At 36.1% G+C, this 18,973-nt stretch overlaps 1 protein-coding gene across 2 annotated transcripts in view; it reads right to left on the bottom strand.

Annotated features, from left to right (window-relative positions):
• Nucleotides 1-18,973, bottom strand: part of POLN (DNA polymerase nu) — a 94,246-nt gene that overhangs the window by 22,645 nt on the left and 52,628 nt on the right. For both annotated transcript variants that reach the window (XM_064653413.1, XM_064653414.1), the window contains 3 exons: nt 10,455-10,537; nt 6,115-6,246; nt 3,154-3,264 (listed from right to left, as the gene is read on the bottom strand). In XM_064653413.1, coding sequence (XP_064509483.1) covers nt 3,154-3,264; nt 6,115-6,246; nt 10,455-10,537 — 326 coding nt within the window. The remainder of the gene's footprint in view (nt 1-3,153; nt 3,265-6,114; nt 6,247-10,454; nt 10,538-18,973) is intronic.

Genomic DNA, 18,973 nt, shown 5'->3' with positions numbered 1-18,973 from the left:
AAAATCAATTAAAATTTATTGTCACAAAAGGTCAGAACATTGTTTCAGTGCTGCATTTCAATTTGGAACCTTAATTTTGTACTTTTCCATATTTCCATGTGTATATTCATATATTCATTACATTACAGTGTTAAGAGCAGTGGTGCATAAAACAGTGTCATGGTACATAATAGACAACACATTTCTGGTGATTCTCCAGGCCTGCAGTTTGGTGAAAGGCTCTGTTCTGAACCATACATTTGACATAAAAGATTTATCAGATAAAATACAGAAACAATCCTTTAGGTAAGGATTGGAAGCCATAATCTTCTTCGTCCCATCAGATATCCTAAATGTCCAAGACCACAGACGTTGCCCTTCTCGCACTCTGTAACTCAACAAATTTTGAATTCTTTCTTCCAAATGGTTCAACTTTCAGAGTAGGGATAAGGAACAACCAGGTAGGCAAATCGTAAGGGTACTGTGCTGGGAGATAATCATAGAATCATAGGATACCCCCAGTCAGAAGGGACCTATAAGGATCATCAAGTCCAACTCCCTGCTCATTGCAGGACACTAAATCTGAACGATATGTCCAAGAGCACCATCCAGACACTTCTTGAACTCTGTCAGGTTTGGTGCCATGACCACTTCCCTGGAGTTGGCCCTTCTGGCTAAGGGAGAATGTCTAAGAGAACGAGGACTCAGACTTAACAGCTCTTCTTCCTCCACAGTTTTCTGTGACAAACTGTCTCCTCTGAATCCCATGCTGAGACTGTTTTGGTCATTGACTGTATCAAGTGCAGACCTACGGCTGAGAGATGGCAATGTCTGACTGCGAGTTCAGCCTCAAATACTTGTCTTGTTTTCCTGTTCAAATGATGTGTCAAATTGATTCAACACATCACAAAAAGGGACACATTGGTATAAAAGGTAGGAAAGGATGTTTCAGCAAAGGTCAGGTAACTTAATGATCACGAGAATAAAACTATGTAATTGAGCGTTTAGTCCATCACAATACATATGTTCTGTATATATTCTTCATGAAAAAAAGTAAAGTAATAAAATATAAAAGAATTCTCAAAATAATTTTTTCTGAGATATGATCTTTAGAGATAAGCTACTTTAAATTTTTAAAAAGAAAATAATTATATATCCTTCTGGTTGATTTTGTCACAACTATAAATAAATAATAAAAGATAAAATGAATGGTTTGCTCTGTGTGGATAGGTAGAGCTGAATTATAACTGAAGAATATATGCTGTACATTGGTGAAAACTACTGAACTGGGAAATATCCAAAAAGAGAAAAAATGAACAAAGTGTGAGAAACCCAGTTGCAGGAAGTAAAAGCTGAAACTCTACATTCCTCTCAATATTGTCATGCATCAGAAGAAGTCTTCTGCTACCAATTGTTGCTACCATAACCAAAATGCAAACTACTTAAATTAATTAGACTATTAGGTATAACTATAGAACACATAAATTAAATGTAGTTTAGTTCACTAACCATGATAAAAGGTTTTAATATAATTTATTAAGTTTTTACATTCCTAAAGTATTATCTCATGGCTGAAATCCTGAAATTAAAAAATCATTGTAGTCTAGAATAAAATTTTTTATAAAATTTGGGAATACCAAGTGTTTTAGAGTTTTTCATCCTTGTTTTATTGCACCTTATAATATCAAATGTTTTGAGTAACAACTACATTATTTTTCATCAGATTTGTCCAACAATAAACTATGATAATATTATTGTAGGTACTTAGGAATGAGTGTTTGGTAGACAGTCCTGTGATAGCTTTGCCTCAGCTCCAGCTCTTGGGACAGATGGACAGAGCAAGTGCTGCTCAGAGGGCCGTGTTTCTTTATTAATGGTGCACTGTAAGCTCAGCAGGACTCGCTGTGTTGGCTCAAGCATCCTGCCTTCACCTGGAGGGGCTCCATCCAGCTGGATGGGAGCCAGCTAAACTGAGCACAAGGCTCTGGAGAAGGCTGGACAGGGATGCCCATAAACCTTTGCTGCAGATCTTACAAGGATATTTTAAAATTCTACAAGTGGGGGCCTCCTACAGAAAGGCACCGTCACTCAAGCACAACTATTACTCAAGCAAAAGGGTATATATTAGAATTCTAGATCTGTAGGTGTCCTTGCAGAGACAGTACTTAAAGTCAGTTACAAATTATAAGGAGTGTCAAACACGACATAAATACTTATGTCATTTTAAAGATGAAACATTAAAATGAATAACATTTGGAGAGAGAAAAAAAAACCCCAGCACACAATCCTTTCAAAAGGAAAATCCAAATCACTTTATAAGGAGCACTCCATCACCATGTCTAGAAAGCACTTTTCACTTGCCTGTAAATTGTACACTTCCAGTATAACTTAAGGAAAACCCCGTCAGCATCATCCAATTAAAAAGTAATTCTTCCAAGGGATAGCTTGTTAGGAAGCATCTCAGTCTGCGACTGGCAGCTCAGGTTGTTTTTTTCCCTTGGGTAGCTAAACTCTGTACACAACTGAACCCCAACTGATTTAAACAGAGTATATTAATGCATCAGATTAACTAGCATGTAAGCACTTACTGCTGATTTCTACATTTTCAATCTATATGGTAAATTGGCAATGTTTTTCTCTGAAAAAATATCTTTTTTCTTGCCCTTCACAGAATTAAGTTTGAATGAGTTGGGTTTCAAAACAAATACTAACAACACACGACCCTTGTAATGTTTTATATTTCTTAAACTAAAGCTATCTGGTAAAATAAAAGCTAGAATCTGTAAGCAGCATAATTACAGAAACCCTTCTGGAATAACAAACTATGAAAACTAGAAAGGAAAATGTTTAAATACAGCAGTGCATCAGAAGAACTGAATTCCAGATATTCTCTCTATACACAGTATGTATTATTTAACCACCACAGAGCACTCCAATGTATCAAAACATTTATACTGTTGTTGTTATTATTATTGTTGTTGTTGTTTACTAGCAATTTCCAAGATAGTCAGATTACATCATTTTAACTTCTCTTTCATAGTAAAACCTCACACTTCCTCCAGTAGACTACTAAATGTTCATTCTTCTGAGATTACCAGAATTGTTGCCCACTAAAGCCAAGCAGAGATAAAGAGACAGGTAGATAAGCAGGAAGGTAGGTGGGCAGCTCTTTACCTTGAACTACAAAATTGACAGCCTGCCTCTCTGCTTGAGTGCGCAGTTTGTAATCCTGGGCATTGATGTTGGCCAGGGGTCTTTTACGTCCCATTATGGAAACCACATAACCTGGTAGGATTTAAATAGAAATTAGTATTCTCAGAGTGATTAAATTTCAAATATTCTCTTTGAAGATAATATAGATATTTGTAATTATGTGCTGTCTGAGTCAATTTAATATTTTGTACTCTGAAAACAGACCTTATTTAAACTTTAAATGCTTATTGTATTTTGGATTTAATAATTATTTCACTCAGATTATTGGTACATGTTATACAAGGAAAACTTCTGTTCATTAAAGCTGTGTTTTCATTAGGAATGTCTACTGATAAACCACCAAACTCTCTCTGTGGGAGATGAAACTATAAATACCTAGCAGAATTAGCTATCTATTAGCAGGCATAATTAGAGCTTTCCATGCAATGAGTAGTTTACTTGGGAATAGTAAAGAAAAATCAATTTGTAAAGTAATTAAATCAGTAATGAATATATTCCAAAAATATAAAATAGTTTTGGGGAAAAAAAAACCAAATTATATCTTTTTTTTTCAATTTTCTTTATGTGGCATTTCTGTGTTTCTTTCACAGCCAAACTGTCTTAACTTTTAGTTTAAAAGAAATATATGAAAACACAGTTAAAGTTTTACGTTAGGACTAATGATGTACTGTGCTAAAAAAACTACTTGGGAGGGCAAGAGAGAAGAGTCGAGAGGGAAAAGAGACGTGAGGATGCTCTTGTCAAAAGGACACATACAAAAACTTAGCTTATCTTCAAAACTAAACTTCTTATTTTAAGAAAAATTAAAAGATCATCCATGTTAAAAATAAATCTTTAAAAAAATATTCTGTTATAGTTCTGATCCCCTTGATTACCCAAGAATTGTCATTATATGGAAGTTCAGTCTGCCACGGCTTCATTTCCTCTGTGGCAACCAAGCCATGCAAGCACAAGTGGTAAGGAGACCTCTTCAAAGAAAAAGTTATAACCTTACCATGAACAACACATACTCAGGCTTATGTGAAGAGGAAGAAGATGGTTCTGTTGAATTAATACTGCTTTCTGTGAATTAGTATATGCTGATACCAAAAGTACCAGTTTTGGAGCAAGAAACTGAATTATCTGGGGGTTAGGATATTCTTTGGCAAATCAGTCCTTCCAGTTTAACTAAGATTTTCCACAAAGAACAGTATTTAAAGAAGGAACTGTTGAAATATTATATTCTCAGGTAAAAATAGATTTGCTGTAATCTCCTTATTCCCATGAGGTGTGACTCCACAACAGAATTGCCCTTGCAATACTCATAACTGATCAGCATCCCCAGAAAAATACCATCATTCATGGAACAGTGGCAGAGGATGTGTCTGGGGCCAATGATTAATCTGCAAATACATATCTGAATGAGGTCTTAAAGTAGTCTTTTTAATATTTCATTAAAAAACAACAGCAATATAGTAATAAATACAATAACAAATATCTTCATCAAAAATAATTATTTATAAGCTTATCATATCTATATGGAATATCAGACATTCATAACACCTAAATAATATTAGTGGGGTGGATGCTGCTCACCTTTGAACTGCAGATAAAGAAAAATTACCTTAATATGACCTCACTAGGTTGGAATGTTTTTGTTGGAAAGCTAGAATCTGAGGTGGATTAACAAGAAAAATATTAAATAATGCTGATCTGCTGCAGATTTTTAGAGGTTGTACAACCTAAATAGATTGCTCTTCTACCATTAATGGTTAAAAAAATGGTTCATAGACAGCAGTGCAAGGAGGAGTAAGAAGTAATTAAACAAGTGTGCCTTGACATTAGAACATTAGTCATGACACTCTTGTCTACTGAACTTACAAATCAGATTTTTTACCACAGAAGTTTGTTTATTGAAATGCATTCATTTTTAAGAAAAGAATGCTGCTATTTTAAATAGATCATAAATATATAATAAACGTGTAATACTGTGTAATATTTTACTAGGTACATTATGTTGGGCTCAATTCTAGTTGAAAACATATTGTTCAGTAGCTTCACTTTTCTTGACTAACACTAATGAATGAAGGAACGCAACTGCATGACACAATGACAGCTCATGCTACCAGCAGATTTTTAGGCCCTACAAAGTACAAAAAAGGAATACTACCCATTTTCATGACTAGAAATCAATTACATGTTTCTATCGTGACATACAATGATGGGTAACATTATATTGTACATTTACTATTTCTTTCTACAAAATGTCTTAGTACTGCGTGCCCTATTAAGAAACAAAAGAACTCAATTTTGACAGTTCTGCTAATTAGCTTTTAAAAGACAATATTTCAAGCAGCTATGTTTTCTCTCCTCAAATTACTGCACTCCTAGGATTCACTAAATATAAATGAATATGTAGACTAACAACAAATTTGATGCAAGAAGAGTTTGCAGCTGCTGGCTCCAAGAAGCACTCTGCACACATCTGTCATCACAGCTACCACCTGAACTTCAAGCACATAAATTCTGACTGATGCAAATAAAAAATAAGTTTTAAAAAATTGGCTGTGTAATTGGCTGAGCTTCCACAGTCCAGCAGCCATGTAGCCTGTTATTAAGTAAAAGATTCCCTGGGCTTCTTTGTGTTGGAGTACATCATATGTCAAAATGACACAGTGTAACTTGACATTAAGTAGGGTTCACTCTGAGAACAGATGTCTTACTCTGTTAGCATCTTTCTGAGAAAAGGCAGACAGGCTTAAGCACCTCCTTTTAGGGTTAAAAAAAGAAACAAAACCCCAAACCTGATTCACCAAGAAATGATCTTCCATCTTTTTTATTGTATTATAACTATCAGAATTTGGGTTGAGCTGAATGTTTGTCTTCACCACTGTCAAACAGTGCTGAACAGTACATTAAATGTGGTCACAGACTTTGGAGTACCTTTATTTCGGCATTGCTCAATGGTTTTCTTTGTAAATTCATGCACTTTCTTGTATTTTTGCATAAAACTTTCTATAAATTGACTGGCTTGAAGAGGAGTAATTCCCAAGCAGTCAGCAAGACGTTCTTTACCTGGTAGTAGAGAAATTATCTTTATTATGCAATAAAGCAGAACAGAAATCCACTATATACAATAGCACTGTTACATGCACAATTACTGGAATTAACTTTACTTAGCTCTCTCTGTGAAAGAGGATGGATCTGATATACTACAATCACATTTCAACAATATAAATGTTTAACTCTCAGCTTGAATGTTTTACTGAAGTTACTGGACTAAGTATATAATTAATAAGAAGTATACCAGAATTATGTAATTAAGAAATTCCTAGTTAAAATTTATACCTATAATGTGGTTGAAATCTTTTGTTCACAGAATAACTCTGTGAAGCTTTAAGTATCATTTTATTAATTCAGAGTAGAAATCTGAAAACTTTGAAGAGCAGATAAAGACATGAAATCAATTTTAAACAAACACAAATATTAATGAAGATCTAAAAAGGGATTGAGATGTGTGAGACTGAGTTTAGCTAGAAGCTTTAGAGTTGATGTCAAAATCACAAAAACTTAACTGCTGAAGCAATCAGGTCAAATAGCCTGAATTTAGAAAGGCCATTAGGAGACTGAGTCCCATGGATTTCAAACAGGCTTCTCAATGTCTGTAAAAATCTGTGTCCAAGTTTGGAGATAAAAGGGTAGAAAAAAGAAAAAAAAATCAGAAAAAAGTGTTTCAACAGAGAGAGAAAGGAATAATAGCTTTTGGACAGAATATAGGTACAGAAGATGTATTACGTTGGACCTAAAAGCACTTATAAAAATGTGGAAAAAACCCGAAGACAGTTTTTCAGAGTGTGAAAATATAAACTAAGAGCTACAGTTGAAACACATTTATAAACCAAATAGTTCCAGCAAAAATAAAACATACATCAACATTAGTCATATGAAGTTTGAAAGACAGATATATTTGTGTCAGCTGCACAGCAACACAGAACTAGCCCTGTGTCTGCAAAGAACATAAGCTGAGAGGAGACATCTCAAGGCATGAAAGGCACAGAATAGTCCTTGTCACGGTAATACTGTCAAGAAAAATTTTCTAGCACTTTTAAAGGAGAGAGGATTTCAGCCACCTAAATGTCATCACTGTCAGTCTGATGTGCATTTCAGAATAATTCTGTAGCATTTTGTTCTCAGTCATGCCAGGATCTGCACTGAGCTGCAGGAACACCAGTCTGGACAAGGGACTAGAGGAAGACATTCACAAGACATCCAGGATGACACTTGCTGAGCTATTATAGGTCTGTACTTTTTTTTTTTTTTTGACATCTAACTAATTTGGGTTTTCTTCCTGGGTCAGCAAATGATAAATTTATCTGCTAAAGCATATATTGTTAACAGCTAGAAGACTTCTGTAGCTTCCTTAGAGAACTGTAACATCTAAGTTTGTCCATGTTATCCATTTAAAGAACTATTAATATAGAGAACAAAGTATTGCATAAAATACTAGGAAAATTAAGGCACAAAATTAGCAAGGACATCTGAAAGGTCCCAGGGAAATACAGTTCCTGGGAAGCAAAAAGAGGTGAAGGCACAGCCACATAATTGTGTCAGATCATGTTCCACAACACAGGAGCATAGACCATGCCAAGTAAAGCCCAGGAGTGGACTAAAGCTTCCCTGAGCACTCTCCTTGAGTTATCTATGCCAGGGGAATTATTAGTAGCAGCCTGTGATTTAGTGTTCTCCATTCTGTAATACTATCTTTCAAAATTGAAAATAGCATTAGTTTTCATTTAAACACTTTGACATCCCTCTGTGTCAATTTAGGGCACTGAATTGAATTAATTCCTTATTTTACAGATGTTTAAGTTCTCCATGTTTTAGTTTTACAAGATGACTGAGGCAGAAGCAGGTGAATTGAACTGCTCCAAATCAAGCAAAAGTATTCATAGAATCATAGAATATCCTAAGTTGGAAGGGACCCACAAGGATCATCAAGACCAATTCCTGGCCCAACACAGGACACTCCAAGAATTGCATCATGTGCCTGAGAGTATAATCCAAACAATTCTTGAACTCTGTCAGGCTTGGTGCTGTGACCACTGTTCTGGGGAGCCTGTTCCCACACCCACCCACCCACCCTCTGGGGGAAGAACCTTTTCCTAATAACAAACTTTCTTTCTTTATTATCCTCCGGAATTATAGAAAAGACCTTGAAAACATAAACCAAGGATAACCTAAAGCTAAGAAAACAAAGAGAAAAAACACACACTATTTACTACATGACAAGTTTTCATTAACTCCTGTAAGCATAATAGAGGCAAGCTCCTCGGGGAATGTTTATGTAGTTTTTAATCCTAAAAGAAGTATTATTCACACTCTTCGGTTGTATCAAAATGTCTTCTTAATGCAAAGTGAGCCATCTTTTGAAGGGAGACAAACTGTGAATGGAATTCAGTCCATCAGTTTCAGGTATCTAACAATTACTTTTTGTCAGCCCAGTTTCCATCTAAGTAGTTTAATGATATCATTTCATGTCTTAATTAGGAACTGATCACACAGCTAATGAACTGGAAACATCTTATCATCTTTGAGGTGCTTCAACTGTCCTCGTTTGAGAGAGAGGGACACAAACCAAGTGAGTAAAGGAGATACTTAAATCAAGTGCTGCTGCACCAAAATGTTCAGTGGCTGTTTCAGAGCAAGTGAGGGAGTGCCAATACTGTGCTTAAATCTAATCGTGGAAGTTCTCTATAGCATGAGTAGAAAGACAAAGGCTTCACTGAAAGAGGCTCTAGCCCCAGGAACTGAGGCATTTCTGACTATATACAGAACTACAGGGCATTCAACTGGTGGTGATTCAGTCTGATTACATCTGGTATCTGCTGTTCCACCCACAGTGAAGGGGATAGGAAATGTGCAGCATGTGCATGGAACAAGGGGCAGGAGTGCTATTGCTTGCATTTTGTAAAATAACCCTGTGATGAAACCATTCAAGCTGGAAATGGGAGTCTGAACTTGCATTGCAGGGAACAAGTGCTGGGCTTTTTTTAATGCAGATTTTAAACACAGATGTTTAAAATTAAATACAGCTTAATGTAAAAATGCAGGTGTGTGCATATATATGTATTTACTCTTATATGTGTGTATATAACCCACACACCCCTCTATACACAAAAGACATATTCTGGAGAGCTGAATTTGAAGTGTTTTTCTTCCCTTCCCAGTTGAATGCCATAAACAATAAATTGAATGCCCTGGCCAATTCTGCCTTTGGTTCAAGGACTATTGGTGACTCAGTGCAAAAGATGGTTTAGAAAGCATCTCAGGAACCCAAGATGCAGCATTAAGTGTTTACAAGTTACATACAGCCTGCAGCCCAGGACTCTCATTTACTAAATGAGTTTTTCAAGCACTCATCTTCTGTAAAGCTTTTGGATTTCTCCAGAAGACCTACATAAAGTTTAGTCAGCTGTTCATTAAATACAATTCACAACAGCTTGTAGGCTCATGATATACAAACATCTGTCTCCCCAGAAAAGGTAATTCTAACCATGTGTGAAGCATTTGGAGAGTTGGGCAAAATTTAAGAAATGGGAGGCAGTTTTGGAAAGTACATCGAACATCTTGACTTAACTGGGACCTGGGCTGGACTTAGGCAGGATGGGGAACAGTGGTTTTGGCAAGTTTTCTGGGTGGTAAAGAAATGGCAGAAAACATTAAGACTCAAAGTAGGGAAACACTTTTACACTGTGAGGATAACCAAGCACTGGCATAGGTTGTCCAGGGAGGCCTTTCTCCAGTGCTGAAGACATTGAAAAGCCATCTGGACACAATCCTGGGCAACCAGCTCAAGGTGTCCCTGCTTGGACATGAGGGCTGGATCTGATGACCTCCAGAGGTCCCTTCCAACTGCTGTCATTCTGTGATTCTATAAATGTGCTTTGAGACAATATTGGAATTCTTTTAATTTCATTGCAGTTATTCTCATCTCTACCTATATACTGAGAGAATGCAAAGTACACTCAAAATTAAACTCATTTTAGATAAAGCAAATGCTTCAATTACATCAGCAGCAAATAAATACAAAATCAGATAATCTTTGTATATGGCAATTTGATAATTTTGCTACTGGGTAGATAATTTAATAATCCTTGATAAAAATAAAAATGTAATACCCTGACAAACTTTTATTTACCTTTAGCAATTCAGTCCACTTATATAAATTATGTATAAAGTATAAACTTACTGCAGCTGGGGTTTTTTTGCTATAAAATGCCTACCTGCTCCATAAACCACTGAGTAAACTATACGCTTTGCTTGCTCTCTATCAGCATGTTTCACTTGTTCACTTGGAATACCTTTCCTAAACAAACAAACAAAAATCACACATTTTCAATTAAAAGTAATTTGTTATCCACGCAGAAAATGTATTTAAAGTCAATAATCATTTAATAACTACAAAATAGTAAGATGTGAACAGAAGCACTTAAAGGCTTTTGTTGTCAGCCAGGAATGCACAACTTCTTTACAAATTTTAGTGGTGATAGTCCATAGTAAATGAAAATATTATTTTAATCTTAATCTTCTCCTTTCCTTTTCAATCAAATTCTTGGCTAGCAAAAATCCTACTACTATATTATTAGTTCTTTAGATTGAGGAGAATTTAATATTGACCCATAAGAAAAATTAGATATTTCCAGCAACAGCATTTCTTTAAGATGTGAGAGTCTAGAGACTCAAAGCATAAGTCTGACCTAAAGCTGGTTTTAAAAAGGCTATTATTAGGGCTTCACTAACAGGAATATCCAACCTCTTATCAAGAAATGACTGATAGAAGCATGCACTGAATCTCTCCATATGCCTTACAGAGCTCCACAATAGCAGGGGCTTCACAGAACAGCAGCACTGACTGTTTCTGAACCAGAGAGTGTAGTTACATCACTCCCAGCAAAGCATCATCCTGCCCAGTTCCCATTCACTGATGTAAACAGTCCTATAAAGGGCTAATGGATTTAGCAATGTGAAAAATAAAAAGCTGTGACTCTGCAATCAAGTGTGTGCCACCTTATCCAAATGCAGCTTCAGAAAGGCTGCTGACATTACTGACAACTGAAAGCACTGAAGAATATTGATCACTTGGTTTAAAGGGAAGTGTATTGAGGGAAATCTCAATCATCTACTCACACTCTGAAAACAAATACCTACACAAATTGTATTTGGAACATGGGAGATGAATTGTTATCAGAGATATTTGATGACATTTGTACCCTTTGGGAATAAGTTTCCTCATGAGTCTGTTCATTACAATTTGGTTGCATTTTTAAAACCAAAGTTTGCTGTGGTTTATTATGAGGGGTTTTTGCCATGACATGCTTTGTTGTGAAACTTTTGGCTAAAGTGCTTTGAGAAAATGTAGGTGTATTCTTGTGTATCTTCTTGAAGGAGAGTCTTTCACCATTATTATGATACTCAAACACCTAGAAAATCAGCAAAGCCACCAATTTTTGCTTACTTGGCCCATATACTGATTTTAGTCTGTGCTTAGTGCTGGTATAATCAGGCATTCTGAATGTTAAACAGGCAGGCTTTGAGTGCACTCAGATTTAAGAAAGTCCTTAGGGCAGTACAGATGTTTTTGAAGAAGAAAACTAAAATTGAACATAGTTTCAAACCTTCATCAGGCAAATAGTCTTCAGTTTTGTAGAAGCTCACGTCGCTCCTTTGAATGCTACTAATTGCTCAAAGGTAAAATGGACTTTTCTCTGCTCAGTTTAGCTGAGAAACACGAGCAATTGGATAATTTAATACAGTGTTTTCCATATGTAATGAAGATTATTCCCACTCAAGTCAATCATTCTGCTAGTTTGAGATTCTTATAATTTATTTTCTTAGTTATGCCAGGTCAAAAGTTCATGGATCTTCTGAACAAAGTAGGTTGAGATTCCCAATTGTACCTGAGTAAGAGGACAAAGTGGCAATTGGAACTAATAAGTGCAGAATTAGGAAACTAGACATCATTAAGGATTTCCTGAAACAATCTCCAGCAGAAAGACTTCAGGAATTAAAGAACCTGGCAGAAAACTATATAGACACTTGAGAAAGCATTTATCCAGAACCAGGAGAGAAAAAAGAATCTGGTAAGAGAGCTAATCTTACCTAAGGACCTTTCTGAGACGCAGAACCAAGACTGAAGAATGCTGAAACCAGGGAAACCATGCAAAATGTAATACTGCTTTCCTAGTACTGCATAATTTGATTTGCCTGGAAAAGGCAAGAAATAGGAAAACAGTAACAGAATTTACTTGCAGATTTACTGAAGTCAGAGGCTAGAGACAACTGAGAGGCACTGAATATGTCAGCTGCTCACTTCTCTGAAAAAGAAGGGCTACAACAGGAAGAACACAGTGGGTAAGAAGTCATGTAGAGAAACAAGTTTCTGTAGAGAAACAAACAAAATTCTCAGATCATGGTACTGAGGAAGACACAAGGTGAGACTTGCTGAGAGGGACTGGTGGTACTAGAGAAATTTTAACAGTGAAAGATGACACTAGAACTCAATTATGTGCACAATGAGAACTGCTGCCAGGATTTTGAGGATGATTATGCATTATCCAAACTTCAGCTTGAAAGGGCTGACTGGGAAAAACAGAAATAGTCTTATTGCTATAATCATGATTGGCAGTGTCAGCAATAACAATAAAACCTTGCCTAACATAATTATCAGTGCAGATGTACATGCATCATGTACTCATGGCAACCCAACAGTCACTTTGCATTTCCTGGTCTGTGGTTAATCATGAAACACTGGGAAGAAATTAAAATTTTAGAGCTTTGTGTCAAATATTTCTTTTAATATAATGTTAAAACCAAAATGGTCAGTCAACACCTCCTAGTGTGTCAGTGGGAAATGTGAGCACTGGGCAGAGAGGCATCACATCTATCAAACTGAGTATTTGCAAATTCATGTACCACATGCAAGAACACATAATAATAAAGTAGGAAATTGCTATATAAATCAAAACTGCTTGAGCAAACAGAAGTCATTAATCAAAACTATTCATTCTTTTTCCTAATAAATGCTTTTTTTCTGCTTGTATTGACAATGATTGGTTTCTACTCAAATGTTTGATTCCTTCTGTAATAGAGAGCAGCATACCTGCAGTTTGAGTTAAAGGATATTTATTCCTTTGAAAAACAAAATTAAAGGAGAGGTGTGTAATTTCTCAGAATTGCAGCAGCCATGTTAGAAATCCCCAGTGGGCTTTCTGCTTCATCCTGTTTCCTCAACAAAATAATTTATGTTTGTTACAATTAATTTGTTTTAAATGGGTACTGTGAGAACCTATTTAAACATAAAACTTTTCTTTTGTCTTTGGATTCATGGAACACCATAATGTTGAAAAGAAGACATTGCTACCTGCTTATTTGTATAAGAAATTTTTAAGCAAGCCATCCAATGCATGAAAATACTCAGTGCTGAATTAAGGTAGGATGTAAAATAGATCTTTAGTGGAGATGTATTTTTTTTTAATAAATTTGAATCTGGAAAAGGAAGGTGAATGGGCATAAAGCAGTCTCAGATGCTGGGCAGTGGCACTGAGGCAGTGACTGTGTGTGGGCACCTGGAGAAAGAGGAAGAATGTTATTGCAGTGTTATAGAAACTGCTGCAGGAAAAAAGCTCAAGCGTAAAAAGAATTTGCTTCAGATTTTGTTGTGGAAATAGCACAATTTCTGAAGCCGTGCAAGAAATAAATATACAGTTACCAGTTCTAGCATGAAGTGTATTTTTCCATTTTATGACATCGTTCTCATTACTCATTCCCACATATGCTGGGAAAAGTTCAAGACCATAATCAATATTTTCACCATCTTCAAATCTCCAAATGTGCAGTACTTCACCTCCTACATTTCTGTCCTTGCCTGCCTACTTGTTTCAGGTTATTTCCACATCTCTGACTTGTTTGTCCTTTACCTTGCTTTGTTTAGCACTGCTCTGCAAGTACTTTGCTTCATAGTACTTTATTTGATAGACATCTACTAGGTAGAAAAAAGAGCAGATTTCAGTGCCAGAAGACACGTTCAGGGTAGCAGATCTCATTATCCTGGGAAGGAATTAGCAGAGCTAAACAATCTGGAAAGGTCTGTGAGGACAGAAAAACAACTTAAAGCCACAAATTGCAGAAAATCTAATAAACATTGAGAGAGTAGAAATGTACCAAGTCTTTTAAAAGGTGGTTCTACTAAGCACTGGGCTGTATGCCTAAAAGGGAATAGCTGTCTTATTTGGAGAGTGAAAAAGATGGAGAAAAATTTTCTAGCAAACAGTATAGAAGGATATAATCAAATTGTTACTAAGAAACTAAGTGCAGATATGAAACAAAAAGAGGCATATATAATTTATTACTTTTTCAAAGAAAATATCTTGAATATTTTCATAATTCCTCCAAAATTCACTGTTTTCATATATTAATGGGGTCTAATGGACATCTCAAAGAGTTTCTACTGCATTAAGTCTTTAAAACACATGAATAACAAGTTTCTTTATGCCCAAGAAAAAAAATTAGCAATCATATTTGTAATTTTAAAAAAGCTTAAGTGGAATAACACATTTAATACAGAGTAGAGATCTCAATGGATTTATTTTTACCTGTACTGAATATTTTAAAAAAATTAAAACAAATGTTAGGTTATGGAAACGAGCTCACACATCATAAAGTATATGAACACATAAAAAAAAAAATAAAAAATCAAAGAAGCCACAGGGCATAAAGTTTGAGCAATGCCAAAATAAAACTTTGAGAACAGGTAGAAATAGGAGGAAATAAGTCTTAAAAGAATGCGATAAGACATTCCAGAATTTCTGAGAAACGCTGTATGGTGACGGAAGTCGACTGTTTATGCACAGGAAAAGGCAGAACAAACTTCTCAAACACAATATCTGGCAGACATGCATTGCCTTGATCTGCATTACATTCCAGCCAAGCTAAGCTCAGTCATAATAGCCACAAACTCTTGGCTGCTCTCTTGCATCTGCCAATTAATCCAAGTCCTAGCTGTGAGTTGTTGATGTGGGAAACGAGATGGAGTGCCATTAAATTCATTTTATATGTGGTCATTAATGTCCAATAAATGAGTGAATGTATGGGTGAATACACATTCGTTCATCTGACTGCTTTTACAGCTTTTTTTATTTTCATCAGTGAACTATATAAATCTCTCATTTTCAATCACCTGTTGCTGTTTAATAGCAGATGGGGGGTTTATATTTTCTAAGTTTGTGCCTGGAACTTTGTGTTGGCATACGAAACAGGTACAGAAAATTTATGTTATTAGTGACAACTACCAGCTTCAGAAGAGCTCTGTTTTACAGCAGCATCACCATTGGGTGGATCATGTAGGAGGTCAATTCTGAAAGCTCACTTGTTTCACAGGCCTTATTATACCTAGGGCAAGCAGAATATCTACCACAATGTATGTGAGTATCCTAAAATTATGGAAAAGACTGGCCACACATAACCTAGTCCACTCACTGCTAATGCAACAGGCAAGAATAAACAATTTTTTTAAAGCTGTTATTCCATGGCTCATGGAAAATGCTGACAAGGCTCAGGCATAGGCTGTCTCAGACAGTTGTAAGGTAATATGCAGAACTGAGCTTGGAATTACTTTTGCATGGCTAATCTCTGTTACAAAATACAGAAAAGGAAGAGGTTGGGAAACAGTTTCCCTGAAGACACTGTCATATCAAAATAGATCACTACTTTTGCCTCATGTGTCGATCAAAGTCAGACTTAAGATACATCTAATGAGCCCATCTGAATGTTTTTATCATACAGAGATGTAACCTGTAGGGTTTGACACAGAATGTCCAGTGAAAACCACACACACAACCCTATGTACGTGCCTTGTATAACTATGAGGCATTTACATGACTATGTTCAAAACAAAAAGTAGGGAGATTGTCTTCCTTATATGAGCATAGAGACAGCAGGATGAAAAATGAAATTTGTCCAGTCTGCCCAGAAGAATGGAAATACAGTTAAGATACTTTTCAGAAATTAGGAAAGAAACTTCTCTGTTGCCCAGAGAAGCTGTGGACTCCTCATTCCTGTAGGTGTTCAAGGCCAGGCTGGATGGAGCTCTGAGAAACTTGGTCTTAGTGAAGGTGTCCCTGCCCATAGTGAGGGGTTGGAACTACATAGTCCCTTCCAACCCAAACTATTCCAGAATTCTCTGATTCAATGATATCTACAAAGACAAAAATGCAGACTAACCTTCTGTCAGAAGCAGAACAGCAGGTCCACAGCTAACAAGAAGAGAAACCTTTCTGATGTAACCCACGTATATATTAGTCTTTTATTTCATTGTTCTATCTATGTCACTTCTAAACACTTATGTCTGATTCAGATGTTATGTCAAATGCTTGCATTTGCATTTTTGTCATGACCTGGTTTGCATAAGTGAGATACAAGGTCACAGAATAACACAAAGAATCTCCTCACCCAAGTATATGCAGCAATAAATGAATCACCACATTATGGCATTAGGATACATTATCTAAAGGGTAATACAAAGGGTCCCCATCCAATATATATTTATTCCCACCCTGGCACTGAAAGAGGCAGAGCTTCCTTCCAGTGTCCACTGCTCATGTTGAAGAACCTCTGGCATGGATCTCTCATGTAAATATAGGGATCATGTACTTATAAACAGAAGGGAGAAGGTAACTCCCATTCAGGAGTTTAACTTTATGTTTTATTTAGTTTAGAGGTTTTTATAAAAGCTTTTAGTTGTGTTCAACTTATCTGAATGAAAGACTACAGCACTCTCTGCTTGATGTCATCCTTCACAGACTACAGCCAGCTCTGACACATTTTTTAATCATTGACACTTTTCCTTTTTTGTATGCCACCCTTCCAAACTGTGGTTTTATTTATTTTACATGTGTTCAGCACCAGAAAAAGCTTTACAACCCCTATAAAACACTTTTGCAAGAATCCAGAAGCTCTTTAAGAGTTTAAAACTTCTTCCAGTAGGTAATCATAAAATAATTTATTTTGGTCTGATAGCCTCTACAGCTCATTGCATGAAGATTTATTTCATTAGTCCTCAACCTCCTCCTAAAGAGCATGATATCTAGTTTTCATGTATTTTACAGAAGATAAAGACATGTCTTTGCAGTTTGCTCTGAGGGTCAGAAGTCTTCTGTTGTTACATTTTAAAGTAGCAGGGAACCAGATAAAGAAATCACAACAAGGTCATGTCATAAATTATATCTATCATGAGTAACAATTTGTGGAAAGATTAATTTGGGAGTAAAGTGATCCATAATCTTTATTAAGATATTTACCTTGCATGTTGCTGTCATAGATATCGGGTATTAAAGAGACAAATTAGATAGCACTTAATTTTCAGTGCTCTTGACAAAAAAGGTCACTTACAGATTTTTCTTGAAACGTGCACAATTCTGGACATCTGTCAGCTGGAACAGAAAGTCCCTGACATTGATAAGGGTGCTTGAAAAAGCACATCCCACCCTGCAACCTTCACCTTTTCTCTCCCTCACTCCTGCAGGAACAAACAACAAAAAGGGTTTTCTTCTCACATCCATACTCTCTCTTACATAGTGAATTACATGGACAAGTGATATTTATTTCTGAGTCATGTGATTGCTGAAGGAATTTATCAACTAGAGGGCAGTCTTACTTTAGGATATTTGGGTCTACAAGTACAGAAGAGAAAAAGTCAGGTAACTAAATCCCATCTTCAGGTGTGAGCATCAACAGTGATCCCATCACTGAATGATCAAATAAATGTAAATGGATTAAGAGGCCCATGCAAACTGGGATGGCATAAAATTTGTCAGAGGTCATTTGTGTAACACAATAATGTCAGGGATTGAATGCAAATCAATGGTCTTAGAGTCCTTTCTTCACTTATCACATACACTTTTCACACTTTTCTTGAAGACGCTTCAAATAGTTAAGAAGGAACAGAAGCCATTTTGGGAGATGATACAGGCAGCTACAGTAGGGTATCAAACAATTACACATCTTGGACCTGTTAGAAGTCTCATTAAGAAACAGACAGGCCTTCAGAGAAGTCTTTAGACAAATATCAGAAAAGTGAAACAGAAAGAACAGAGTTCTCAATATATAATCAAAAGATGAAGTAATGTCATCTCAGACATTAAACAGAACAAAACATGGAGCTATAATATTGTTTGCTCGAGAAAAGGAAGTAGGGGAAAAAGAGAGGAGGTGTCATACTACATCAAACTGCACCCACACAGTTCAGAAAAAAACCAAGAAACAAACACTGAAATATCTTGGAACGGCAATCAAAAAAGGAAGAAATCAGTCATGTTATATATAAGGGTCTTGAACAAAGGGGTTCTATAGAGGGAGATACTTCATATCCCATCTCTTTCAATCTTTACTCTTGCAGCTTAAGTTTGCATTATGTCAATGATCAACATTGAATTAAAGGCAAACATAAACGTGAAGAATGAATTGCCTTGGCATTTTCCATTTCTTCAAGATTTATCTCTACACTAAAGTTGAAGTTGAGTTAAATGAAATAAAAGGAAACATTTTACTGAGCTCTGGAGTGTGCATTTTATCAAAGTCACTCTAGGAGGAGAAGACTATTTGGAGACAAAGTTTCATGCACAAGAAAGCTTCTCTATGAAATTAGCAAAGCCAAACGTTATCAGACACCATGGAAAAACTGAGGACTGTCCAGCCTCCTCAGAGCTTGCTTTCTCACTAGCTTCCACGTTAATTGTGGTGGTGGCAA

The sequence above is a fragment of the Pseudopipra pipra genome, chromosome 4 (genome assembly GCF_036250125.1).
Source record: "Pseudopipra pipra isolate bDixPip1 chromosome 4, bDixPip1.hap1, whole genome shotgun sequence".
Lineage (NCBI taxonomy): Eukaryota > Metazoa > Chordata > Aves > Passeriformes > Pipridae > Pseudopipra > Pseudopipra pipra.
The sequence above is the reverse complement of the archived record's forward strand: the minus strand, read 5'-3'. Positions and strand labels throughout refer to the sequence as shown.